Here is a 26,784-nt window from a genome sequence, read left to right as displayed (position 1 = left end):
AGCCGCACAAACTTTTAATCCCAGCATTGAGGAGGCAGAGGCAGGTGATCTCTATGAATCTGAGGCTAACCTTGTCTGTTAGGAGGTTCCAGGCCTGGCAGCCTATGTGGTGAGACCCTGTCTCATAAACAGTGACAAGGTGAAAAAAGAAAAGAAAGAAACAGGAACTGACATGTTTTCTAACTCCTCCTTTCTGGGAAGCAATAAGCCTATCAAACATAGGGTTTGAAATCTGACCATACACAGACTGCATCAGGTCCACATATACTCATATAAAGGACAAGGAGAATTTGACCTTGAATCTCCACCACAGCTGAACCATGCAAGGGCACAGTTCTGGTGGGAAGACTCTTCTGCTACATCTGCCACCGTCCGTCCACTAGCCCACTTCTTTACTTATTGTGGAAATACATTGACCTGTTATGTAATTGTATTCACAATACAAAGCAGACATTGTGGGGACCTGCTCAGGTGAAGATGATATCCAAGGTGAGAGGGGACTGTGAAAGTTGACATCTGGCTAACATCAGAGTAGGTGTTCATTAAAGGGAATTTTAGAACTGAAGGCATGTAGCTTATGAAGGGTTTTAAGAACACAATGTGCTCAATACACAAAGATGCTTCTCTTCGGAGTCAGTTAGAGGGCATGTAAATATCTCTACAGGTGTTGCCTTCCCTGTTGATCCATATTTTGTGCCAGCCTCCTATAAAGCAAAGTGAAGGGCATTTACTACGCGGGGCCTCTGCACCTGACCTGCTTGTGATCAGTGGGGCCACATGCTGAACCGTTGCAGGTCACCTGGATGAGGTGGGAGAAAGCACCTCCTCCCCTGGGGAGCTCTCTCCGTCTGCTAGAGGCACTTCTTCCAGGGCACACCACTGTGTCGGGAAAGCTGTTATTACCAAGGTATCATTATCTCTCTAATTTACAGGTGGAGGAACTGAGTTAGGAAGCAAAGCAGGGCAAGTTTCCAGTGTCACCGTTTCGGTTGGCTTTAGACTCCATAGCTGTCGGGATGCCAGAGTCTGGCACGGCACCCTGGGAAACAGTATGGCTCTCTTATTGTTCTCATGGCTCTCATGCTAAGACTTCTGGAGGCAGTAAACACTTTTACTGTTCCTGGGGTATTATTGCAGACACTTGGAACATCCCTTTTTGGCCGTTCCGTTGGCCCTGTCTCTAACACAAACTACGACACAGAAGGCGGCCTTTGAATGATGTAACCTTCCATATTATTTCATAGACAGAGATCCCTGCTAAGAAATAACAAAAAGCACTTCAACACTACAAATATTGTTCACTCGTTAGGGTACCTTAGTGAAGTTATGCTTTGAACACATTCCATGTTTAGAAAAACATGTCAAGCCTCCAGTTGGTGACTTTTTAAAAAAAGGAAACCTTTTTATCATTCAGTACTGGCTGTAAGGTAAAATTCTGTTTTCACTTCATGCCGAATGCCAAAATGCTTGTTTTCGTATCGGAATAGGACGGTGGAGATCAAGAACAATGTACTTGGACCTGTGAGATGGCTCGGTGGATAAGAGCGCCTGGTGCCAAGCCTCCTGACCTGAACTCAATCCTTCATACCCACATCCAGAGAACCGACTTGTATGTGTTGTCCTCTAACCTCCGGACACAGGCCACACACATAATAAAAACAGCAAACCAACAAAATCAACCCTGCCCCCAGATTTCCAGAGCTTTTCTTCGACAGAACTCTACTTGTAAAACAAAGCAAGTCAAAGTAAAAAAGAAAAAAAAGTAGAACCCCACCCACATTTGTCGACTTTTAGCAGGAAAATCAAGAAATCCCAGACTTCAGCAAAAACAATAATAAAGCAAAAATTGTTGGAGTACTTTAAAAAAAATCATATTCCTTGGGAAGAGAAAAGCTTTTTACAACTAACGTTCTAAGGCAGGTCTTTACTAAACTGTCAGCATTTGACAGCATCAAATTCAGCATTCCTCACTCTAGTCTCTAAGAAATGGCTTTCAGGAAAAAAAATGAAAGGGAGTGGGGGGGAGGGGTTATTAAACCTTGCCAAACTCTCATTTAAAAAGTGATAAAACTGAAATAGTTAAAACTCCTAGCACAAAGTTAGGCCTTTTGCATCTATGAATGAATGATCTATCCACATAATATACTGCTTTCATGAAGAAAGCTCTAGAACGTAACATAGAGAGGCTGTGTTTCCCTCATGAACAGTTCCCTTGCCTTTTGCTGCCATTCACTGAAAGGCCAAGCATGTTTGTTAATATCTGGATATTAGATGTAGTGTTAGGAGCCTTGGTAACATCTGGTGGGAGTCACTTAAATAAGGAAGCATTTTCTGTCTTACCCAGTAACCCCCATACCACTGACTTAGCTCAAGGGGATTCACCAAAATGTCAGTGGCGAGTGAGGCTAGGAACAGCTGTGACTTCCTTATAATCGTCACTAACAACAGGGCAGCCATATTGGTTTCGTATCTTCATTTATCAAAAGAGAACTGAAATCTCTCCCAACCCAGCTCCTGACAGGCAGGCTTTTCAGTGTTTCAAATGGAATCATGTTAGAGAGAGAGAAGGAGAGAGATTTTTACTCGAGAGCCAATGCTCATTCTTTTAACTTACCTTGTAAACTTGGGAGTTGCCTCTTCAAAGCAGGGGGAATATAAAAATTCCCCATTCAGGATTGTCACAGCCCACTATCCAGAAGGTTTGTAGCATTCCCAAATAAGACGTTATATGGCACACACAACCTCAGGTCCCAAAAGACCTCTTTTTCCAGTTAGGAGTAATAGGGCTTGGGAGTTTGCATTTAAAAAAAAAAAAAAAGGAAAAAAATCCACTTTCCTTTTCTTTCTGGTCCCCCATGTCATAGAAATCCACCAAGTGTCCTGGGCACTGAAGAGGCAACATGGGTGCGTCACGAGGCTGTCACCTGGATTTTATTCTGCGGTATGAACCAAGCCCCGATGGCCGCCTTTGAGTCCTTCCGCAATGCTCAGAGGCCCCAGCGAGAGTGATGACAAAGGCTGATGCCACAGACAAAATCCTTCGGTTGAAATCCCAAACAGAAAGGATTAAGGTGACTTGGAAAACCCAGCATCTGATGGGGGAAAAAAGGGCGTCCAACTTGGAGGCAGAGTTTTATCTATATAAGTACATGTATTTTATACACCAGCGATGGACAAGAGTACTTCTGAGAAATTACTGGCTCCAGGTTTAAATCTGATGATCTAGGCCATTCACGTAAGCCCCACGGTTTCAGCAATCTCATACACCAAGCAACGCTGCAGGTATTTTTTTTTTCCTTTAATTTCAGAGGGCGAAGACGAAGTAAAAAAAGTGCAGTTCTTCAATTAAAGTGCATGGATGAGGTAAACTAATTTCAAGAGTTCTGAGTCTATTCAGTACTGGCTCAGACAGGGACCATCCTGCCGTGTATCTGCTGCATTTGGGTTCTCATCGCCTGGACGCTGCTTAAAATCTTATTCTGGTGTGTGAGGGCAGTGATGCCAATTCTCGCCAGGTCGCTGCAGGTGGGGCAAAGACAGAGGGAAAGAAAAAGTCACAGGGGTGCCGGGACCCTCTTTCTCAAGGCTTCATGCAGACACACATTTGAATCAGCCACAATCAATACAGTGCAAGGAAGGTGTACAAATGTTCCATTAAGCAATCCAATATAACAATGCAGGTACAATCGAGGTTGTGTAAAATTATATTCTATCAAAATGAGAGGCATTCAGTTTTCAATTTTTTTTTTTTTTTTGGATGAGTAGGGAATGATTATGAAACTCAAAGCGAAACAGGAAAATACTATGAAATCTAGATTTACCCTTTGGTGTTACATCGCTGAGTACTTACTCCTGGTTCATGTGAACCACGGCTTCTAGCGTGGTGTACCCCGCGGCTGTGAAGTTATCCTTATACCGGTCCATTTTGATGGCCTGCAGCCAGTCGCCCACTGAAACTATAGCCGAGAATTCAGGGGAGCTGGGATCCAGCAACGCTGTGTTGGGTCTGCAAGTGGAATGAGAAGATATAAATGGAAAGAGAAGAGATTGCATAGGACAGACCAGGGAAACAGAGGGATAACTGTCATCCGAGATCAGTGTGTGCTTTTTCTCTCTTTTCTTCTTGGCATTCATTTTAGATGGACTGCGCTGGACACTGAATCTCATAGCAGATCTCTGCCCATCCTAACTTGCCCTTGTGATTCAAACCCGTGCAGTCTTTGGAAAAGAATCCACTTTCCCTCAGGACCACATACCACAGGCATTAATTAGTTCAGGAAACAGTGAAGCACGGGGGAGGAAAACTGGGAGCTTGCGAGCTGCCAGGCTTTGATGGAAGCAGAAGAGTTCAGATCCAGCATGCTCTCAGCGAGGTCTGGAGACATGCGCAGTGCATTCCCACCAACCCCGGGACAGCTGGAGTTAATCCGCTCTCTAATCAAGCCATGCCTGACCAGCACGTGTGCCAAGGCCAGCAGAAAGAAAGGGCGCTTTGTTTGCTCTTAGGGTTGGGGCATGTGCTCCTCAGATTCCTCTGTCAATAGTCATTCCAATAACGTCAAAGCTGTTCTTATTGACTTAGTTATTAATTTATTCATTCTCAAGTCAGGTGTTTACTATTAGATCAATAGTCAAGACTGACTGGTTCCAGGCATTCTGCCTCTCCTCCCGGTAGAGATGCACAAGGGATCTCTAATCCATGCAAGTTTTGAGGAGACTTGCAGTCATCTCCAGAATACTTAAAGACCACAGGCTAGCCCTTCAGAGGCATTTCCTAACCCCTCTACTGTAATTTCCTACATAGAATCACAGCTTTCTTACACTTCTCTTTCCCCTCAAAATCGTACAAAGTCTGTGTCTGAGTTTAGCATTTTAGCCTGAAACGGTGATCGTGCACCAACATTTAAGTTGGTATAATGTCCTCGATTGGGACAAGAAAAAAAAATGTTATTATAAAAAAGGAAGTTATTGTAAAGCCTAGACTTCTTTATACAGAATTAATCCATTCCTTGAAATTTTTTTCATTTTTACCAAAATTATTTGATTTGCCTTATTTCTCTTTCATATAAATATTTTAGCAGAAAACTCCTTTTTTCAACTCAGCTCTGTTTGTGTTCAAACACGTGCCTTTCTGAGCTTCCTTTTGTATCTGTTATTTCAGTTGTCTAATTCTTTCCTAGTAAAATGTAGCATTTGTTTACAGTAAAAATAATGAAGGTCGAATTCTCCCAATTTTGCGTTAATAACATCACCACATTATTAACATACTAACGTTTTGTGTTTATTATTGTTTGTATTTACTTGTATTTTCAGGGTATCAAGGGCTGCTAAATGCTAAGTCCTAAACACTAAAGAATGGCCTTAAACAAGCATCTCTCCCCTCCATTCAGAACGCAGTTGAAAATTAACCAGGTAGAGAAAATTCACCCTGGGAATTGAAGAAACCGACTAGATCTAGAAAGGAGGCTTGGGAGGCATTTGAACCTCACATGGCAGAAACTGTCTTTCTTCAGTTAGTAAAGTTATACATGGTCCCCTCATAAATAAGAAGCGAATTTTAGCCATGTTTAGTGTTATTTCAAGAGTTTGATGATCCCCCTTTTTGTCCAATGTGGCCAGGGGGAGGCATTTAGAAGCCCCAAGACTAGAAGTTTCCTCTCTTATCTGCTCCAGGGTCCCTTTGTCCTGAATTGGGATAGCAAATATATTCCTTCCCTTCCAGGACCTGAGGATCGCTTTGAAGAGCACTTCAAAAGTCTGAAAAGCTGAAAGGCTTAGGACACACTAACATGGAAGGGATGCTCTATTTTTAAGTCAGGGTCACAAGAAAAGAGACATCTTTAAGAAACTCAGATTTGGAGCCGACTGGGTGCCTCACCTGATGCAGGCAGACCCGAGTCTTTGACTCAACAATCTAATCAACAAGCCTTTCTATTTAAAGCAGATGAGTCTGGCGTCCACTATTGAACCTGTTGACAGGAAAACTTCTTCTCTCAAGGAAACCTGCTGGTGAACAATGGCCTCGGGACCTTCATATTTTTCATAGACCTACAGGCTCTTCAGACTCAAAGTGACTGAGGAAGGCGTGATCCAGGCTGCAGAGCTTGGAAGTGGCTTGTGAATTGGCGAAGGCAGGAATTAGGATACACCCGACTGGCCTGCCACATAGGATGGAGTCCCTCATACATCACTATTAGTAAGCATGGCAAACCTGGAGCTCTCTGGCCCGGTCCTCTTCAAGCTGTTGGGATTGCGGATGAGTTTGTCCAGCATGTTGACAATCTGTCCGAATTTAGGCCTGTCGCTCCTCTCTTTCTGCCAGCAGTCCAGCATTAACTGATGGAGGGCAATGGGGCAGTCCATTGGTGGGGGCAGCCGGTAGCCTTCCTCGATGGCTTTAATCACCTAGAGAAGACAACAGGATGATGTGGTAAGCTGCCAGAGGCTTAAGCGTGGGCGCAGCTCCAGCTCCTTCACAGAAGCCAACGCCAGGTATTGCTGGCAACAAGGGAGAGAAAAGCCAGCTGTTCAAAGGAACGTGATGCCAATCTGAAACTTGAACTAAAGACGCATTGATATTCCAAAGTGGTTAGAGCCCGATTAGATCACAGCGTGGTGTCAGGGCTTTGGCAACAGCCCCCCTGGCATGACAGAGTTCTGCCTATACTCTACTCTTCAACACCAGCACACCTACACACCCCGGGGAGATCCACCCGGGGCCACCGCAGGTATTCTTTAGGAAGTCATTCCAAATTGGAATTCCCCAGGCATCACTGTGTACCCTCATGCAGTAGCTACTCTATCAGCATCAATGCCCACTTCCAGATCGCTACCCATTTTCCCTTAGGAGATCACGACACCCTTACATGTCACCTCAGTCTCTGTCATGGCCACAGTCTGATGATGATTTCACTCTATTCAAAGTGCTAGTAAGGCAATTCTTTTAAAAAAATTAATTAATCAATTAATACTTTTTTTTTTTTTTTGAGGCTGGGTCTCTGTGTAGCCCTGACTTTCTTGGTGGTCACCACGTAGACCAGACTAACTTTGAACTCTGAGATCCGCCAGCTTCTGCTTCGGTGCTGGAACTGAAGGTGTGTGCTACCATCGCCCAGCTAAAACATTCATATTTTAAGGGGGGAATCCTTATACATCAAAGAAAGTTTCAATGGTGGTTGCCCATTTTCATATTGCTCAAGGTCATCTGCAGTGGTTTGTCTACCTGCTTAATTAGATACAGGAATCACTCGACGTTGTGTTAGCGTGGCCCTTCTAATGTGTCAGCACAGACTGCGCGTTACTTCGTTACTTCTCTCTCTTTCACCCCCCCCCCCACTTTTAGGGACAGGCTCTAACAATATAGTTCAGTAGGCTACCCTCCAACTCTCCATTCTCCTGCCTCAGCCACCACATCTGGCTCAGTCTCTTTGGCCTTCCCCTGAATCCCTTCCCCATTGTGATGTGACTCCTGCATTGGTGATTTGACAAATTCCAAGAACGACTTCATAGTGTTTCTCACTCGTAAGCCTTATTTGTGGGCAGCTTCAGATACAGGAAGCACTTCTTTTATTGGTTGGTTTTTCTTTGTCCCTACCCAAATGACTGCTGCCAGAAAGACAAAGTGCCACAGCCATCTCGTACCCATGTTGGATTTATCCCACAAGGGGCTGCTGACTGCTGAGAAACTGGCCCGCAGCCGGAAATAGTCAATTCGAGTAGACCTAGATTCTCGGCACAAATTTAACTGCTATCTTCTTACTCAGAACACTGCTTCAATCTAGCAGGCATCCTTTGATGGAAAAGCACCTCCCAAGCGTTTTTCCATATCTCCTTGTATCAGAATTATCTGTTTCTTCTAAGGTAGAGGACTCTGCTTTGTGTGCCTTCATTATATTTAATTTTGCTAGGCATATTAGGTCAGTCTGAACCTTTTATTCTTTTATCTTTCCAAGTACACGGTATTGACTTTGGAGTTGATGAAAGCCTTCTCCATTGATGAGAAAGAAGGCAAACAGCACTGGGCTGCTGTCTAGAGAACTCAGTGATGCATACTCTCTCGAAGGCTTGCTACCTTGACCAGCTAGGAAGACAGCTCTTAGGTTAATAAAGCAAGTTCTTCAGCCCTCTACTGAGTCTTTCGGGTGGGGGAGAAAAGATACATTTTTTTTTAATTACTAATTTTGGTGATTTTTCCCGTTCATTTGCCATCCACCCAATGTCATCACCTACATTTCCTGATGATTCCAACTGGCCCCAAATCCAGAGAGACAAACACATACAAATGATATAGCAATATTATTTGTGAGCAAGAAACGGCCCCAAAGTCACCCAAATAAAAAGCACAGACCAGTCAAATCACTTTGCAGAAATACAGAAACTGTCAACACAATTAAGTGTGAGAATAGGTAGGGCAGGAATATTGTTCTCATTAGTAGACCCTCATTTACCTAGGACTCTCTTGTTTATCAAGGAAGCTTAATGTCAAATAGCTCAGTGTGTGAGTGCATGCATGCCATGTTCATTGAGGGTACCTCTGTCTCTCTGAGTGACTGAAGCCAAACATTGCTCAAAGAGAATACTTGAAGAAACCTGAAAGCTATAATCCCTTCCAACAATGGACTACACGGCCCTCACCTCCAACCCTGTCCATCTTGCAATTGGTTATCACTCATGCTAGCTGTTGTCTTTCATCCCGTTCACTGTGGTTCTTCTCTTATGAATGGTGCAAGTCTTCTTTAAACAGGTTAGACACACTGAGGAAAAACATGCCCCCACCCCCAACCAATAGATGCACTTAGATGTGAAGACATGGCTTCCCCATTGCTCCAACCACTCTTGTGTTCTTAGGAAGCTGCGTTCTATTTGGGTGTCTCTGTCAAGGATTTCTGGTTTCCTGTTGAGTTAGGTGGACGAGGCATCTGGAGCAGGCAGCATCCCACATCAAAAATCAACATTTACAAGGAAAGCTTTCCAAAATGGAATTTAAAGTGCTCAGCTAGCTCAGAGCATGACACTCCCAAAGTATCATTGTAATTGATTAACCAGGCACTATACTGTAAACACTCTTCTATAATGTCCTACCACGAGTAAGTATTAGAAAAGTTGGGAAGATACAGGTGCGGGGGACACTTCACTTCCAATGTCCCTAATTTTTCTGGAATTAACTAAAACATGTTCTAGGAAATCCCTGACTGGGACTCTCTGTGTTTTGCATTTGTTTTTTCCTTTCTCACTGGAGATGTCTGTAATTAAATTCTATTAGCCTGGAATCTTATTAGTGTCATTATTGAATGTGTCTCTGAAATTGCATGCATCGTAGATGCTCCCTTACGAACTAGTCCAGATGGTACATTTAAAGGGACGTGCATAACTTACAGAGGGTCATTTAGCGAAGCTTTATTTAAGAGTCCTTGAGGGCCAAGGTCTAATTACAACTCTGCCAGCTTTAAAATATTCTCTAGATTTCTCTCAACAAAACTTTTGTGTCAAATTTACCACATGTGAAATGTGTTTCCTCACACTCTTTGCTTTGTTTTTTCTACAGATCCACGGATCTCTTTCTTCCCCTCCACTAAGCCATGGAAACAATTTAATTTTGGTTTTGAAATCAAGTTATTGTTGGTTAAAATGTGGAACGAGGTCACAAGGTATATTTATTTATAATAAGAATTTTAATGATATCATTTCAAACCCAATGCTTACTTGATCATATGGTAATATAGAACTTCCTGAATCTCAGGGTAAAACTTACATCTTGATTGGACATATCCCAGTATGGTCTCTCTCCATACGACATCACTTCCCACATAACGATTCCGTAGCTCCATACGTCACTGGCCGACGTGAATTTACGATAGGCAATTGCTTCTGGTGCAGTCCACCGGATAGGAATCTTGCCACCCTGTGAAGATTCCAGCTGTGGGTTATTTCCTAACTTTCCCAGTGATGTGCCAGCCACTTTTGTTTCTGAGTGCAGTGACTCAAACAAGCGAGACAACAGCATTCCTGAGGTACTTTCGGTAATAACAGACTTGTTTGAGTAAAGTCTTCCAGGTTGAGGCAATTCTCATGTGTGTTCGTTAACCACAGGGAAGTGAACGAGTGATCTGTCTAATTATTCTCTGAGTGTTGCTTAGGGCAATATTATAGAAAGGAAATCTCAGGTTTTACATAAATACATATGTTATTTGGAGCCTATCAAAGGATATGCGGCTTACATTTTGTTTGCCTTCTTCCTGCATTCTCTCCTTCACCCTTGTAAAACGAGTGCTTAACACTGCATCAGAAACAATGAACAAAGGAAGCCAAGTTTGGGCATTTCTACCCACCACACTGTCTCCCTAGTCTTCTGTAGTGTGACAAACATACTCAATACGTAGAAAAGGCAGTAGGACCTTCAAAAAAGTCAGTATTTTTTCCACAAAGGGAAGACTATTATTTAATTAAATTACTTAAAATGAAAAAAAAATCAAATTAACAAACCAGAAAAAAATGTTTTCCAAAAAAAAAAAAAAAGCAAAAACTACACTAAGCACCCTCAAATGCTTCTCAATTACTTTCAAGTGTAAAAAGTATATATACTTTTAATTGAGTTTCAAACTTCCTGAGGTTCTATCTAGAGGAAGGAACTCGGACACAGATCCACACATGGCTGCAGCAACCATTATTTAAGATTGTCTCGGCTTTATTAGCGCTTACTCATCAGATAATAAATTTGCCTGCATTGCTTTCCTGCTGTGTGGGTCACTGTGCAAACCCCATATACTGTGTTCGTATACCTTATCTATAGATGGACACGAATGCTTTCCTTAAACATTTTCCTGAGGGATCCATCTATGTACATATATTCTTCTAGAAGCCTCTATAACTTTTCTTCTCTTCCAAGATTGAAGACAACAATAGCAGATCTCCTGAGCTCACCAAAGATGTTATCAGAAGAGGATCTGCATGGATGTAGGAATTATTTGAGGACTGTGCGTTTATTCCTGCAGAATGTAAGCTTCTGATCGTGAGGCTAAGGTAGCACACCTCCTGACCCTACCCTGAGCACACCTCACTGGGTCCTAATCCCTGATTTTCTATTGGTACTAAACTGAAAGCCATTAAATATTGGGACATGCTCTATAAATTCTATACATCCATTCCCAAATTTATTAGAAATATTCAAGTAGAAATATTGCTAAGGCTTATCTAGAGGCAGGAAACTTCGCCCCCGAAGAGCAGAAAAGAACCAAGTAGCAGAGCTCAGGCAGGAAAAGGAGTACAGAAGAAAAAAGCAGAAAAATAAAAACTTTAGAGTTACAGGGATATATATTTGGCATACGGTATATACATGCATCCATACACAATAAGTCATCCAACCTGCTGATTTTCATAATAATGTATCATTTGTTGAGTAAATTGCCTTTGATAGTGGCTTCTGATTTGGCTCAGTTTGAAAGACACCCTCTCGTTGTTCATAAACACTTTGCCCAAGAAAATTTAGGAGACAGAGAATTCATTTTGCTCGTAACTTGTGGCTCTACAATAGCTTTGTGCTAGAGTGGGCCTCAGATGGCCTCCTGTTTTAAAGGAGGCTTAAAAATGCATACAGAAAGACGGAGAGGCCTGAAGGATAAGCAAACTTGAAGAAGAAAAAATAACTGGGAAGACTTCTAACATCATCACAATGACAAGGAAGGGGGATCAGTTTCATCTGCGCGGACGCCATGCCAGAGGTGGCAAACGGTCCTTACCCTGGTAGTATAGGCCGCCTCAGGATCGTCCTCCAGCACCCTGGACATGCCAAAATCAGACACCTTGCAGACCAAGTTGCTGTTTACTAGAATGTTCCTGGCAGCCAGGTCTCGATGCACATAACTCATATCAGATAAATACTTCATTCCAGACCCAATGCCACGGAGCATGCCCACCAGCTGAATGACTGTAAATCGGCCGTCGTTCTTCTTCATAGGAAGAGAGAGAGAGAAGGAACAACCCTATTAACATCAGGCCAAATCAATTATCACCAAGCATTTATTACTGCGTTCTCTTTGAGTATTTGTATCCGGCACGCAATGAAACTCGGCATTATTTCCGGGCCCTTCTGAGCAAAGTCACTAATTCACAAGCCGAGCGGGGTTGACTTCCTGTGATAGATGGATATTGTCCAAGTTTAATGAATCTATGGCTCAAAGAGCTCCACGGTGTGAGAATAAATCAAATACCACCCTCATTGCCCATGGATTATTCAATAGCCTTAAGAATCATATCATATTCCATTTCTTCTCTTCCTGAACCCTACTGAAAAAAATCCCACCAATGCAACGGGACAGAATGTACACAGGGAATCTGTTAGCTGCGGGATACTAGGTTCATTAGAAAGTAGACACGTACCCTGAGAAACGCATCCAAGGAGCCGTTCTCCATGTACTCCGTTATGATCATGACTGGTTTACCTAGAGTTTCCAAAAGAAAAACAAAAGCCCTTGATGAGCCGTGCAGTTAATGAGATAAAAATGGGCTGTGCAAAAATTTTACTGCCAAGACACCTGTCTTGTGCGATCTAATTTAATTAAAACAAGCCAAGCTTATGCCTCAGCTGTGGGAAGCGAGGAATGAAATATTCAAAGGACAAGTAGGCTTAGACTCCATCTGGAAGGTTAACCCTTCGGATGGCTTGTTGACAGGGTCCTTAACGAAAGTGGCCTCTGGTACCCAGGGATCACATGAATGGATAATTGCCCTCTTAAACAACAGATGAAAATGATAAATGGGCAGGCATGTTGGAATGTGTGTTTGTGTGTGTGTGTGTGTGTGTGTGTGTGTGTGTGTGTGTGAGAGAGAGAGAGAGAGAGAGAGAGAGAGAGAGAGAGAGAGAAAGAATCTTTAGAATAATTCATTGATTTTATTCCCCAGAAGGGCAGCTTGTGTCACACTGAAGTCTATGGACAGAGAACACTTCTTCTTTATTTAGAGAAATTAAGTTTTGTAGGGATGCAGTAACATTGAATTCTCCATTATGCGAACATTCAACCTGAAACACACACCATCTAGAACTCTGCCCCCTTCTCTTGCTCCTGTCCTTGGCTCTGTCCTTTCTCATCCCTTCTTTTTGCCTCCTTTAACAACTTATCTTAACAAATAAACAAGTCCTTTTTTCAAAGTTAGTTTTGATTCTCAAGCTTTTTGGTTTTTTCCTAGAGAAAGAAGGAACATGAAGGTAGGAAGGTAGGGAGGATCTGGAAGGAGTTGGAGGAGGAGAACAAATATAGTCAAAATGTATTGTATAAAATTCTTAATAAAAATAAATTAATTATAAACAAATAAAATCTCCAAATAATTTCATCTGAAACAGGAGATTGAATTCAGAGTATTGGACCAAAATTGTTGGAAGGTCTATGGGGACTCAGGGGCCAACCTTTTTGTCTTATTTTACTTCTCCTGGGGTCCTTAGGAAATAACCTTTCTTTACTTTCTTAGTCACAGGCAATGAATCAGGTCTGAAATTCCTTCTTTGTAAGGGGTACTGTTGGCAGGGGTTGGGGGGGGCGGAGTGTCAGCAAATGCAGCAACCCTGTTATTTTTTTTCCACTAAGAGAACATGTGGCACAATACAGAGCAAAAAATCCCCTCTGATGAAAATAAAACCTGAGCTGATGAAAATATTTACTTTTATTGTTCTTGCTGGCTAAACTTAGTACGTTAGTCAGAAAATGGGCTGGGATATCTCACTACCAAAAAAAAAAGGCACTCCTTATTCTATACTGGTATACTCTCAACCCAAAGACGCAGTGTTTGGGGCGGGAGAGGGGAGCACGGGATGCTCTCACTTCCGAGGCAAAACTTTCAAAGGTTTTAATTTCAACGAAGTCCAATTTACTCTGTTGGCTTTGTCTGTGTGTGCGCGCGTGCGTGCGTGTACTTGTGCACTTGTGTTTACTGTCATGCCTAAGGCATTATTTCAGAGGCAAGCACTTTCAACTAGAGAATGGCCACATTCAGATTTCCAGCGAGGAATGGTCGCTAAGAATGCTTCTGGTCTCGCTGGAAAGGGTCAGGTCGTATGAAGGAGGTGAGTGCTTTGCCGAGGAAATTTGCCCTCTGCAAGTCCTTGGACACAACAAAATCACCTATCATCCTGCTCAATCAAAAGATACTTTGTCAGCTAATGAGGAAAAGTCAGCTGTCCCAGCCAAGTGTTAACACCTAATTCCATTTCCCTAGTTCCCTGGAGTTCTCAGACAAGATCCGAGAGAGTGGGGTGGGAGAGAATTTATGATCCCCTCAATTTAGATAGTTTCTCTGGGAACTGGTTGGTTATGAAAGCCCATTCTGATTGGGCCCTCTCACCTAGTTCGACCCTCTCCACCACTTTCTCAAACTCCAGTATTCTCCTGTCCCTTTATTAAAAGCCTCCATTTGTCAAAACCTTTAAGAGAATACCTTCCTCCACAGAAGGGCTTCTAAATTGAGCTGGGGTCGGCTCAGGGATGGAGTCAACTGCTTCCCTACAACAGGCAGGGATGTGGGAGGGGGGATAGCAGAAAGGGAGGGGACCCCAACAACTTCTCTGGTGGAAATTTTTAAATCATTCTAATTCAGCGACAAATGCATTATGCAAATGAACCCAGCCGTTTGTAACAGTTACAGCTGTAATAGCTGCGGGTTTTTAAAGGCGCGGTGGGACTTTAACACAAAGATCCCCTGTTTCTTCTCTCTTCGGCAGAGGTGCTATGAAAATCACTGTCTGCGGCAGGAAAAACACCCGAGTTGAACAGAGCCCCCTTTCTAGAGAAGGGTCCTGCAGAAGTATTTAAGGGCAATGTTATCTTTTAATTAAAGTAGTGAGGGGCTTGGGCAGCTTCGAAGGCCACAGGCAACAGAAAAAATATCCTGTCTGTAAAACCAATCTTAAAAAGCAAATAGAACCATTCTATGCTAATTACAGCCTTCACCTGAGGTAGAAAATTATTCGTCCTAGGATTAAATTTCCTCTTTTGAAGAATTCTCTATGTGAGGGACGATGTGCTCCTTCAGCCATGAGGGCACCCGTGAACACTTAAGAGAGGTGTGTGTGTTTCACTTGCCACTGTGCAAACCACTCTAAATATTTTATTTTCTCCCCAAATAACCTTGCAAGGCAAGTTTTATTTATCTCCATTTTTATGGACGAGGACAGCGAAACAAAAGACTGACCAACCCACCGAAGCCCCCACCAGCAGAATTCTGATAGGAGGGTGAGCAAACGCTTCATCTTCTGGCCAGTTACTCTCAACATGGGTCCTGGACACGTGGTACTGGTATATCACCTTCACCTAGTCCTTTAGGGATGTAAGCTTCTCCCCTAACCCCCACCCCTGCCCATTCAAACTTCTTCAGAGGAGTCCCAGGAAACTATGGTAAAAACTAGTAGGAAACATTTTATTACATTTATTTGTTTAGGGTGGGGGGGGGCATGTATGCCATAGAGAACTTCTCCTAAGGTCAGAGGGCAATCTTCAGGAGTCAAGCTCTCTCCTCCAGCCATGTGGGTTCCTGAGATGAACTAAGGCCACAGGGTTGGCAGCAAGCACATTTACAAGCTCCTGAACCATCATATTGGTACCCATGCCAGCTTCGATTTGAGGTGCTTGCTTTCATTTTTTTTTTTTTTAAACAAAGTAACCTTCTGGTTTCTCCTTCCCAACGACTGCATTTTGTGGCTTACTATAAATGTTTCCATCTCCCAAGGTAACCCACTCTAACCCCCTCCCGTTTCTCACTCACTGAAGCAGCTATCCGGACCCTTGCCACTTGTTGATTGACAAGCTTTTCGCAGGCATCTTAAATCAAAGAAGAAACACCTTGGCTTCACGGTCAGAGCCCCAGGCTTACAAGATCCTTGACTTGTACAAACCGGGGCTCCTGGAGGAGAGCCACCTTAAACACACGCTGCTTCGGTGCTCTCTTCCGTGCGGGACTTTATAAGCCAGTCCTAGCCAGCCGTGCAGATGTACACAGGGTTTGCTTCACAAAACGCATCTGTTGAGCTGTGTCGAGCTTGAACTGAAGGGTAGTTCACAAGCTCAGTGAACGCTAATGGGCTAAACTAGGGAGGTTCCAACCAGGTGTTACTGTGAAGAGGCGCTGAATGGCCACAGCCATAAATCAGGCCGAGCAGACGAGAGAATCTCCCCCTCCCCCCAAAGAATAAAGATTCCCGAGTTTCGCTCTCTGCGTCTGGAACCCAAGCTTCCAATACAAGGTGTGTGTGGCGAGCTTTTGTTTTGCTTTATATAAAATTCATTTCGTTTACCATCTGCTTGTGCCTACCCTGCGATGATCAGTTTGGTCTAGCAAAGATCTGAAAGATGGCGCGGCGTATCCAAAACTCTGCGACATTAATTTGCCCCAAATCTCACGCAAGCTGCCTTGGAGACGGGGCATCAGCTGCAGTCACAGATCCATTTAGGGCTGACTGAAAGATTAATGACTGGCCCTGCACTGCACCGATTTCCTCCTATTAGTAATCAGTGGGCCTGTGCCATCTGTCATTTCCCTAGAAAGAAAATGTGTGTTTAATTTCCCTGTGACTCTCGACTTAGCTTTGTAGAGGTGGATGACCCACGTACATTTGGTGACAACGCCTTCCAGGTGGATTATGTTTGGGTGGTCAAACTGGCCCATGATGCTGGCCTCGCTCAGGAAGTCCCTCCTCTGCTTGTCAGTATACCCAGCTTTCAGGGTCTTGATAGCCACACAGATCTCCCTCTTGCCTGGCACCTTGAGGCGCCCACTGCAGACTTCTCCAAATTCACCTGTGGGAGAAGAATCCCAGATGCACCAGAAAGAAACAGAAAAACCTTCATTGTATCAGGTACTTAGCTAGTGAGCCCCAATGATTATTTTATTTAGTAACGCCCCCTCCCTCCCTGCCACAAATACACACACACACACACACACACAAAGCCTTGTAGTAGGCACTGTTCCTAGAGACTTCATTTTATCATAGGAAACTCAAGCTTAAGGTAAACCTTACTAAAGTCCTTCACCTAGTGACGCTTAAACATTCTCGGTCCAACTAATCTGACTATAGATCTTACGTGTTCATTTAGTTTATCCCCATGCTCATTTTCATGAAAATAAGTACAAATTTGTACCAGAGTTCCTTACAGACCATCACATTCATATTCGGAATGAGGAAATCTCAGTGCATAATATTTACATATATAGACGGACGCGCAATACACTCACTCGTACATGCGAATGTAATTGCGTAATTTACATAACTATTTAACATTCACAAAGGAAGCTGACTTATTGGCGAGACACTCAGACACTTACCAACTCCTATGACTTTTTCGATTTTAATGCAGGAGGCATCGATTTCTTTGGCAAATTCTCGAACTGCCTGGTTGGGGTCTTCATATGTAAAGGGGTCCACATACGTTCTAACACCTTCAGAATGAACAAGGGATAAGGTGACTGGGCGGATCCCAGGAAACACGAATAAACATAAATGGGTGAGGTCTATTTAAAAACAAAAACAAAACAACCAACCCTTCACATTGGAACAGTTGGGTTAGCTATATGGCCGTTGACATATGAAAATGTTTAAATTCTTGCTCTGGTTTCCATTAGTGGGTAAACAAAGAATTTGCTAGCTGCTTAAGACACTGCATGCAGTTCTACTGACTTCCTGGAATGGACTCACACTTCAAGGCTAAGAGTTTAAAAACAACTCATCCCTGGAGGAAAAGCGAATCTCTCATCAGGAAATTCAGGATGAGTTGGCTGAACACTTTCTCGCAGCCAGTGCCTCCTAGCTCCAATCGTCCCAGTGCCTCCTAGCTCCAATCGTCCTAACACTAAAGTCTTACCCTTCCTTTCAAGTACTGTCTTTTATTGAAGACAATAGGTGCTCTCCCATTCCACAGGCCCTGTCTATAGGGTGTCACTTATCCCCCATATCTAGACCAAATAAAATACATGACCAAAAACTGAACAGGCTAATATGAAGACTAGATTAGTGTACACAGGAGGAATACTGGCCTCTGGCTGACTTGAGAGCAAGGACTCTAAATGCACCTCCACTTGCATTCTGTTTGGGAGAGGAGCTTTAGCAGAAGGTAATGTTATCTTCTAGCCGAATGTCTGACTTCTCTGAATATAAGCACCCACGTGTTGCGCTCGCAAACAAGTTGAGATGTGAGCTCAGAGGCAGCTTGGTGACATGCATTACCGACAGTTTTCTACCTGCCTTTGCACTAGGGACTTTATGTGTGATGCCAGCAGACCAAATATCCGTGACTTTCCTAATTTGTCCATCTTTCTCCTTTTTTCTTCCTTGGTCTTTACGAATAACTGAATAGCTTGGAGTTCTTTTCACATAGCACTATCTCGCCATCTCAAAATATGATGCTGGGTCATCGGGCTTCTTTTAAGTGTTTTCAACTACTTAAATCAATTTCTTTGAGCTGACTCCTTTGAGCCCATCTGTAACAGCAACATCTAGAGTCCACTAACACATTTTTGATGGCTGTCATCCCAGCATCACCTACTACCATTACAGAACCTCTTATTCTTTTATCATTCCTACACCCAAATTGTTTTGCTTATGACAATAATGACCTAGCCTGGTCATTGATGGTGGTGCACACCTTTAATCCCAGCAAGTGGATCTCTGGAAATTCAAGGCCAGCCTGGTCTACAGAGCTAGTTCCAGGACAGCCAAGGCTACAAGAGTAACCCTGTCTCGAAAAACAAGAAACAAACAAACAAAAAAAATTAAAAAAAAACCTATCCATAACTTCTTGCTGCCCAGCTGCAAAAATGATCCAGCTAGATGAACACTTTTGCAGAGAAGAGGATACAATAAGCAGACACTAAAGAACTTCCTTCCTTTAACCTCACTTGACATAGTCTAGAATCATCAATTACACTTTGACATCCTTGAAGAATGTTATTTGGATAAGGCATACATTATACAAATATTAATAGACACATTAACCAACATTTCTAAGTTAGACGACACAAAGCATGCTCTAAAAAATATTACTTTTGGAACTAATTCTCTACCTTGATTCAAATGTTTCTCTTCGTCTGCTTCTTGTTTTGCTTTGCTGTACTTACTCCGCCTATTAAAAATTAAAAAAAAGAAAATAATTTCCAACATGAAACTTGCAACAAAAAAGCTGTAAGCAAATTCTTCCTGACCACAACAGAAGTCGGTGGATAGGCAGTGCACACTTCACACATAGGAAAACTGAGGCTTGGGAGAGGCAAAATGAGAGAATGTTACCTCATGTTGAGTTGGAGTTACAAACCTAAGCCACCAGAGCCCAGAATATCTGATTGGCTACTTTTTCCTATATAACCCTATTATCTATCTATCTATCTATCTATCTATCTATCTATCTATCTATCTATCTATCTTTATCTATCTATCCATCCATCATCTATCTATCTATCTATCTATCTATCTATCTATCTATCTATCTATCTGCCTGTCTATCTATGACCTCTGTGTGTGTGCAAACATGGATGGGCAGTCAAAGGACATTGGAGAGTTGGTTCCTTCATTCCACCATCCCATGGCTTGTAGGTTTTAGGGATAGAACTCAAGCTGCCTTTTCATTCTGAGCCACCTTGCTGGCCCTGCAAACATATTATTCTTAATTCAGTCTCGTCAGTGAAATGGCAGTAATGTTTAGCGTGTGATAGGTATTGAACAACACATCCTCTTGCTATAATCACGATAATATCGTAACACCTCATTATCACATTAGGTTTCAGTGGTTGGGGATTTAGCTCAGTGGTAGAGCTCTTACCAAGAGCAAGGCCCTAGGTTAGGTCCACATCTGGGGATTAGGGGGAGGGATGCACTCTATAGCATACTAATATACCCAAGATACAAATGACATTCTAGGAAGCCAATGTTTGCTTTGTACTTAACTACATTTCAATAGATTTTGTAGACCACTAGGTCTGTATAATTCTCTTCTAATAGAATGTACCCAGTCTCAGAGTTTGCATACTGTCTGTCCATGTCCTGTTGGAGTTAAGATTTGTTGCTGTTTTTGTTTTTCATAAAGCTTTAGGAAATATAAATCTTTAATACATATAAAACTTGAGTCAGGAAAATATGAATTACTTATACAAACTGGAAAATCAACTCGAGACTCGAAAACTAAAAAAAATCTTAAATATATAAACAAATACATACACACAAATATACGCATATGTAATTTCATGACCGTGTGTGGTTCTGGGAATGGAACCCACGGCCTTGCACAGGCTGGGCCAGCATTCTACACTGAGCTACATTCCTGGCCCTTAAATATATATTATGTTGAATGAGGAAAAGTTATATCACCTAAAATAAAACAATTAGAAAATCAACTCATTTGATTATTACAGATCGCTTCACTTTGGGAATAAAACGTGTTGATGTATGACTCTGTCATAATGTAAAACTTCCAATGAAATTCATCATTGCTTTGAGTTTCAAAGGCGAGGTAAGGCTCACTAAAGCCACCGTGTTTGTGTTCCAACAGGCAGAAAGGCAGGCTAACCCCACAGAAGAGAAAAAAAAAATACAGAGAAACCAAAGGCACTAAGCAGAGCAAGCGGGCAGACAGCCCACCTCTGGCAGCAGAGCCCTGGGCACATGCGCAAAGTTTCCTCCCACAGCCTCTCATTTGTCAGCTCCGCAGGCACCAGCTCAGCAATCAGACCCTCGGAGCCCACAGATGTTCCTCTACGTGGCTAATTCCCTCGCAAATAATGATACCTTGTGCTCGTACATTGCATTTAAGTTTTCAAAGTCGTCTCATTACATACATTATCTCCTCCCCTAACTGTTTGCAAAGCACAAGCCAGCTTAACAAAACAGAGACCCTAGTTACTGCCGTTAACTGCAAAGTGCATATTTCGGTACCAAATAACAGCCTGTGTTTTCCTTTGCAGTTAGCTTTCCAAAGGGCCTTCAAAGGGTCTATTACTTAATTGCTTGTTCACAACAAGCCTATGAAAGGAATCAGGTGGAAACCACATGTTCAGCTCCATTGTACAGATGAGGACCTGGTACAGGGGAGGACTCAGAACCAGTGGCTTCGAGTAAATCACTCACATCCCCTCTTGGCAAGTGCAAGGATTTGATAGGTGCCATGGTCTAGCCCAGACCTGCACAGTGCCTCTCCTAGAGGAGATGAAGTTACAAGATAAATGACAAGACTTAATAGTACATTTAAAGGTAGTAATTGATTGATTGATTGTGTGTGTGTGTATATGCACGCACAAATTCGTGTTGATGCCAGACTACAACCTTAGGTATTATTCTTCAGCTACTATCTACTTTCTGAGATAAGGTCTCTTTCTATGGCCTGGGGCTTTCTACCTGTCTACCTTGTCCCTGCCCCCTCAAACTGAAGTACCAGCATACATATTGCCATGTTGTCTTTCATTTGGTGCTACATGGGTTCTAAGGGTCAAACAAGGGTCCTTGTGCTTACAAAGTAAGCGCTGACCGACGGACGGACGGACGGACGGACGGAGCGGAGCTCTCTCTCCAGCCCTAATGGTGCGTACTGTATCCGTAAATCCACAAACCACATCCTGCTGCTCTTAGAAAGTGAAGGCTTCATCAAAAAGCTTAACAAATAGATTCAACAAGGTGAACAGGAAGAACTTTCTGTGGAACATGGAGCACCTTCTACCCTGCCCCCTCCCCTGTCCCTTGTCTCTCTTTTAAGGCTGGTAGAAGGGCTTTAGGGCAGAGACTACAAAAACAGTATTTTGAGTCAAGAAATTACAAGGACTAAGTCCCCGGGGAAAGGCTATCTTATCAGAGCTCTAAAGGCCTTATCTGAAAGCATAGGACCAGCTTTTAGACCATTTTAGAACTCCAATAGTGACATTAAGAGGGAAAAATACACAGAAGAAAGCTTTAGTCCGGGGCCCTCCTTTATTTACCTTCTGGAGGCCCAACACAGAATCTAGCGAATGCTAGAAACACATTCTGCCCTTGAGTCATACCCTCAAGCTCAGGCATCCAGTTGAAATTAAAGAGTTGGCTTAAAAAACAAAACAAAACAATGGATACCTACGACAGAGACCAGTGGCCTCAAAGAACCATGAAGCATGACTGTTCTCACATCAAGCACATTCATTAAAAGTGGACAAAGCCAGAGGAAATACAAAATGGCAGAGGTCATTAGTGATAAGGCGGGCCCTCCCATTCCTTCCTCAGGCTTGCCATTAAATGAGCGCGAAGGTGCGCATTGAAAGATCTTTCTAACGTGGTGTGTCATTTGGAGTAGAGGGCTCTACAAAGGTACAGGGGATATTGAGAAAGAAACACGAGGATTACTGTTCAAAGGCTAATTGCAGCCTATTAACGCTCTAATAATACCTTGAAAACAAAAATTCCTAAGTTCTGTCCCACCTCAGTCACCTCTGACCCTTTCCCCTGGGCTCAGAGTAGGACAATGTGGCTCATTATTATCCCAGGAAAGAAAGACCATTGAAGCTTACTTTGGGTGAGCCCTCCTGAGGGGCTAAGTCTAAACTGACATCCCAGACAGATCACCTGAATGGCAGAAGCAAGGCTTTGTGAGAGACTTTTTTTCTAATTACAAAGATGTGGACAAGGCGATTAGCAAGGGGGAAGTAGTAGAGTGGTTTCTTAGAATGGTCCAGAAGGAAACATGGAACCTTGCCACGGAAGGCGTCCTGGCAAAGGGCCCCACACTGCAGGTGAAGCTTTTGAGTGAATGCAATCCTCCCTGCAGTCCCGGGGACTGACTAATAAGGGCATTAACCAGCCCCAGAGGGAACAGCAGGAAACCGCCCCGCCGATGTACCCTGGGCACTCAATAAAATAAATAAGAGGACAGGAGTGTGGCAGGGGCCTCCCATAAACCTCGCTTTTATCAAAATACTAACTTTCCCCGTCAAGTGGACAGGTTTGATGGATGTGGCTCCCTGTTCCAAAGTTAATTAGTAAAAGGTAGGTAATTTATTCACTCAAGTGCAGATTAGAGACGAAGCAGCAATGAGGAGCATGGCTCCTATAGAGACCCTTGCCAGAGATTCCTAGCCAGCGTCCTTCTTCCCCGTCCTCAGGCTGCCACTGTTTCCACATCAACAGATGCCTGATGGCTCCTCCCCAGCGGCATTTTGATAGAGCTGGAATTGAACTCGTGGGATTGCTTGCACGTTGCTTATTAGAAATGTTCCTCGCGGGATTATTTGCCTGCGAATTGTGGGCCTATACATGACGTCATGGCAGCCTAGCTGGGCAAACACTGAAGTGTATTCATCTCTCTGGGAGCATAGCATTCCAGAGAAGCACTTGCGGGCTCAAGAAAAGGCAGACACAGGCAGAGCTCTCAAAGTGGACCATGTTAACCTTGGGTAGAAGACAAACTCACTCTGAACTTGGTTTGAGCATTCAATGTCAATTATTTAAAGATCACAGGTTGATTTACAGAACCTAATAAACATACCAAACATCTTTCGGCAGATGCTAAATGGTTTTCTTGAAAATCGATTTGGTTCTTTGTAATCTGGTTAAAGGGCCATTTTATAATGCTTACAGGAATGGAAACCCAGTAGCAGTGGCCGTCAATGTTAGGACATCCTGAGAAGAACAATCATTTGGTCATCAAGTCATGCTGTGTCTTAACCAAAGAGTCTTTGAACCCAAGGACTTGTTGCGTATTTTAGTCACTCTCTTAATATTGTTTCCCACATATTATTCCAACACATATTTTCCCGCATATGTTTCCAAATATTATTGAGGGCCAGCACAATGACTCAGTGGGTAAGGGCACTTGCTACCAAGCCTGGGGATCTGAGTTTGATTTCTGATACTTTTGTGGTAGGTGAATAAGATCAATTCCTGCAAGTTATCCTTTGACCTGCTCATAAGTGCTGTGGCATACATTGCACACACACACACACACACACACACACACACACACATGCTAAAGAAATAAATAATTGTCAGAGAAAAAGAGTAGTCTAAAACAATCTGAATTCATTCAGTGTGGGTGATTTCGAAGGTGAACTGAGAAAATCGTTGTTATCACAGGGGAAGGGGTTGTCAGAGAAATTTAGTAGAGAGCCCATCATTACTCTGGGAGGTCCTGGGTTTCAAATTGCATTTGATGATACAACTATCAACAGTCCTTTGAAAGAGAAGCTTAAAATGCAGTAAAGAAAGTGGTTAAACTAGGGACCGATAAAAACACAAACATGTAAATTGGGAAATGGTGCTTTGCTCTTCAGAAAATGCACATGTATAGCTTGGGATTAAGCTCTCAGGACAATTTCTGATGTCTCATTCATAGCAAAGCAAGATGGTCAGGTGCTCCGGAAAACCGATACTCTCCCGAAAGACAACCCAAGCACAGATCTCCAATGCCATAAAGTGTAAGGTAGAGGCTGTCCAGCCAGGGTACTGGGTAAAGGCATCTGCTACCAAGCCCAATCACCTGAGTTCGATCCCCAGAACCGACATGGGAGAAGACAACAGACTTTTGCAACTTGTCTTCTGACCTTCACACACATAAACATACAAATAAAAATGGGAAAAAAATTAAAAGTCAATTCATTTATTTTCCTGGCAGTGGTGGAGCACGCCTTTAATCCTAGCACTTGGCAGGCAGAGGCAGGTGGATCGCTGTGAGTTTGAGGCCAGCCTGGTCTACAAGAGCTAGTGCCAGGACAGGCTCCAAAGCTACAGAGAAATCCTGCCTCAAAGATAAATAAATAAAATTAAAATAAAAAATAATTTATTTACTTGACATTATGTGGGTTGTAAAAATATATCTCAGTCAATATCCTTTGCACGGCTGGACAGCGTTTAATGTTGACCACATGTTGAATACTTAAATAAAATCTATAAATGCAGTAATTTCACTCATTGACAGAAATTCCTAAATGCTTACACATTCAAGTTGGCAAAGAGAGAAAGACAGGAGGAAGGAAGAAAGGCAGGAGGGAGGAAGGGGAAAAGGAAGGAGGGAAGGAAGGATGGCGGAAGGGAAGAAGGAAGGAAGGAAGAAAACACCATTTTGATAGAAGCTGGAGCTGATCCTGCTTACCTCGTTCAGACTTCTCAGCACAAATTAAGTGGGTACAATAAAATAAATAAACACAGCCACTACTTTAAAATCTAGAGACATGACTGTCGGCCCTAGGCAGTTTCTCCTTAAATAACAAATTAGCAAGAAACAGGTTTTCTTTTGGTGACCTCAGAAGCTCTCGGAGAGGTCTTTGTCTCCCTCCATGAGTCCTTTTCTGTCTACATCTTTAGAGACCTCACACTCACACACCAACAACACAGCACCTGTGTGATTCAGCTCAGCTCACAGGGGCTCTACTTCACAATAGACGCAGGCTAGCTCACACCTGTACTTCACAATGGACGCAGGCTAGCTCACACCTGTACTTCACAATGGACGCAGGCTAGTCCACACCTGTACTTCACTATGGACACAGGCTAGTCCACACCTGTACTTCACTATGGACGCAGGCTAGTCCACTCCTCTACTTCACAATGGACACAGGCTAGCTCACACCTGTACTTCACAATGGACACAGGCTAGCTCACACCTGTACTTCACTATGGACACAGGCTAGCTCATACCTCTTGCCTCAGCTTCCCCAGTGCCGGATGACGTCATGCCCGGTTTCTAGAATGATCCTTTCTGACATCAACGTTCTGTGGCTTTCAGAAGCAAGTGGCAGTGAGTGACAGGCAAAGGACCTGGATGGGCTCAGATGCTCAGTCTGGGGCTTTCTCACACTGCTGGCCGGGACTACTTTGGGGTGTGACTTTCTACCTGTCATTTGTACTCTAGCTAAAACCCTGGGCCTGACTCTTTGGTCTGCGGTCCCTGTCTCCTCTCTGTTCACCTGTTGTTGTCGTAGTTTAACACATGTAGCTGTCCCAGATAACAGAGCAGACGGCCTGCGTGGGGAGGAGAATCAGCTGAGCGAGCATTCTCCACCGTGGGCCTGTCAACTACCTGGCTCCAGGCAGCGATTCCCCTGACAGCTTTACGGCCAGCACTAAGGAAGAATCAATATGAGGGCAAGGGGCTGACATTTCATTTTCTAAAAAGTGATCCATTGAGGACCAATCACCAAGCAGTGTTTATCAGCCTTGGGAAATGACATTTTTTTTAATGGGGGAAGAGGGGCAGAAATCATCACTGGGTGACCCAACAGACTCAATTCTCTAAGGGGAGTGTGTGGCCTCATAATTGGAAATCCCATGCATCCCATTGCCACATTTCTCTTATGTAAGACAGTGATCAATAAAATCACAAAGGGAATTAAGTTCTCAGACTTGAGGCTGCTGTATCCCATAGCCCCCACTTTTAATAATCCTGTCTCCCTACATTAGAGTGCCGTGGGTGTTCTTTCTTCTCATCAAAGCTGATCTTAGAAGTGGAACATCTAAGGGGAGTGACTTATCTCTAATTGTTTAGTGTGACTGCTGTGTTTGGGGACACTTAAAACAAAAAGATATGAAGGGGAAGGGAGGGAGGGAGGGAGGGAAAGAAGGAAGGAAGGAAGGAAGGAAGGAAGGAAGGAAGGAAGGAAGGAAGGAAGGAAGGAAGGAAGGAACTGTGCAGAAAAGCTAGCTAGACCCTAACTGCAGAATGACTCCAGTCGGTGCACATGTCAAGTGTTGGGAATGCGCATGCGCAGCTAAGCATCACTCAGTGGCCAGACCTCTAGCTACTGTTCCCGAGGCAGACAGGCCTTTTATGCTGTTCATTCATTTCCCCCCATTTCTGTACTCCCTGT

At 43.2% G+C, this 26,784-nt stretch overlaps 1 protein-coding gene across 1 annotated transcript in view; it reads right to left on the bottom strand.

Annotated features, from left to right (window-relative positions):
- Epha4 (EPH receptor A4) overlaps positions 1 to 26,784 on the bottom strand; it is a 142,090-nt gene that overhangs the window by 2,911 nt on the left and 112,395 nt on the right. The window contains exons 9-17 of the mRNA XM_050161073.1: positions 19,039 to 19,097; positions 17,305 to 17,418; positions 16,593 to 16,778; positions 12,376 to 12,437; positions 11,736 to 11,945; positions 9,752 to 9,901; positions 6,212 to 6,405; positions 3,851 to 4,006; positions 2,615 to 3,519 (exon numbers count right to left, since the gene is read on the bottom strand). Of these exons, the coding sequence (XP_050017030.1) occupies positions 3,405 to 3,519; positions 3,851 to 4,006; positions 6,212 to 6,405; positions 9,752 to 9,901; positions 11,736 to 11,945; positions 12,376 to 12,437; positions 16,593 to 16,778; positions 17,305 to 17,418; positions 19,039 to 19,097 (1,246 nt within the window). The 3' untranslated portion in view covers positions 2,615 to 3,404. The remainder of the gene's footprint in view (positions 1 to 2,614; positions 3,520 to 3,850; positions 4,007 to 6,211; positions 6,406 to 9,751; positions 9,902 to 11,735; positions 11,946 to 12,375; positions 12,438 to 16,592; positions 16,779 to 17,304; positions 17,419 to 19,038; positions 19,098 to 26,784) is intronic.

Source organism: Alexandromys fortis, unplaced genomic scaffold, assembly GCF_014885135.2.
Source record: "Alexandromys fortis isolate MF-2015 unplaced genomic scaffold, M_Fortis_MF-2015_v1.1 scaffold_98, whole genome shotgun sequence".
Classification (NCBI taxonomy): domain Eukaryota; kingdom Metazoa; phylum Chordata; class Mammalia; order Rodentia; family Cricetidae; genus Alexandromys; species Alexandromys fortis.
Note: the sequence above shows the minus strand (reverse complement) of the source record. Positions and strands in the feature narration are given on the sequence as shown.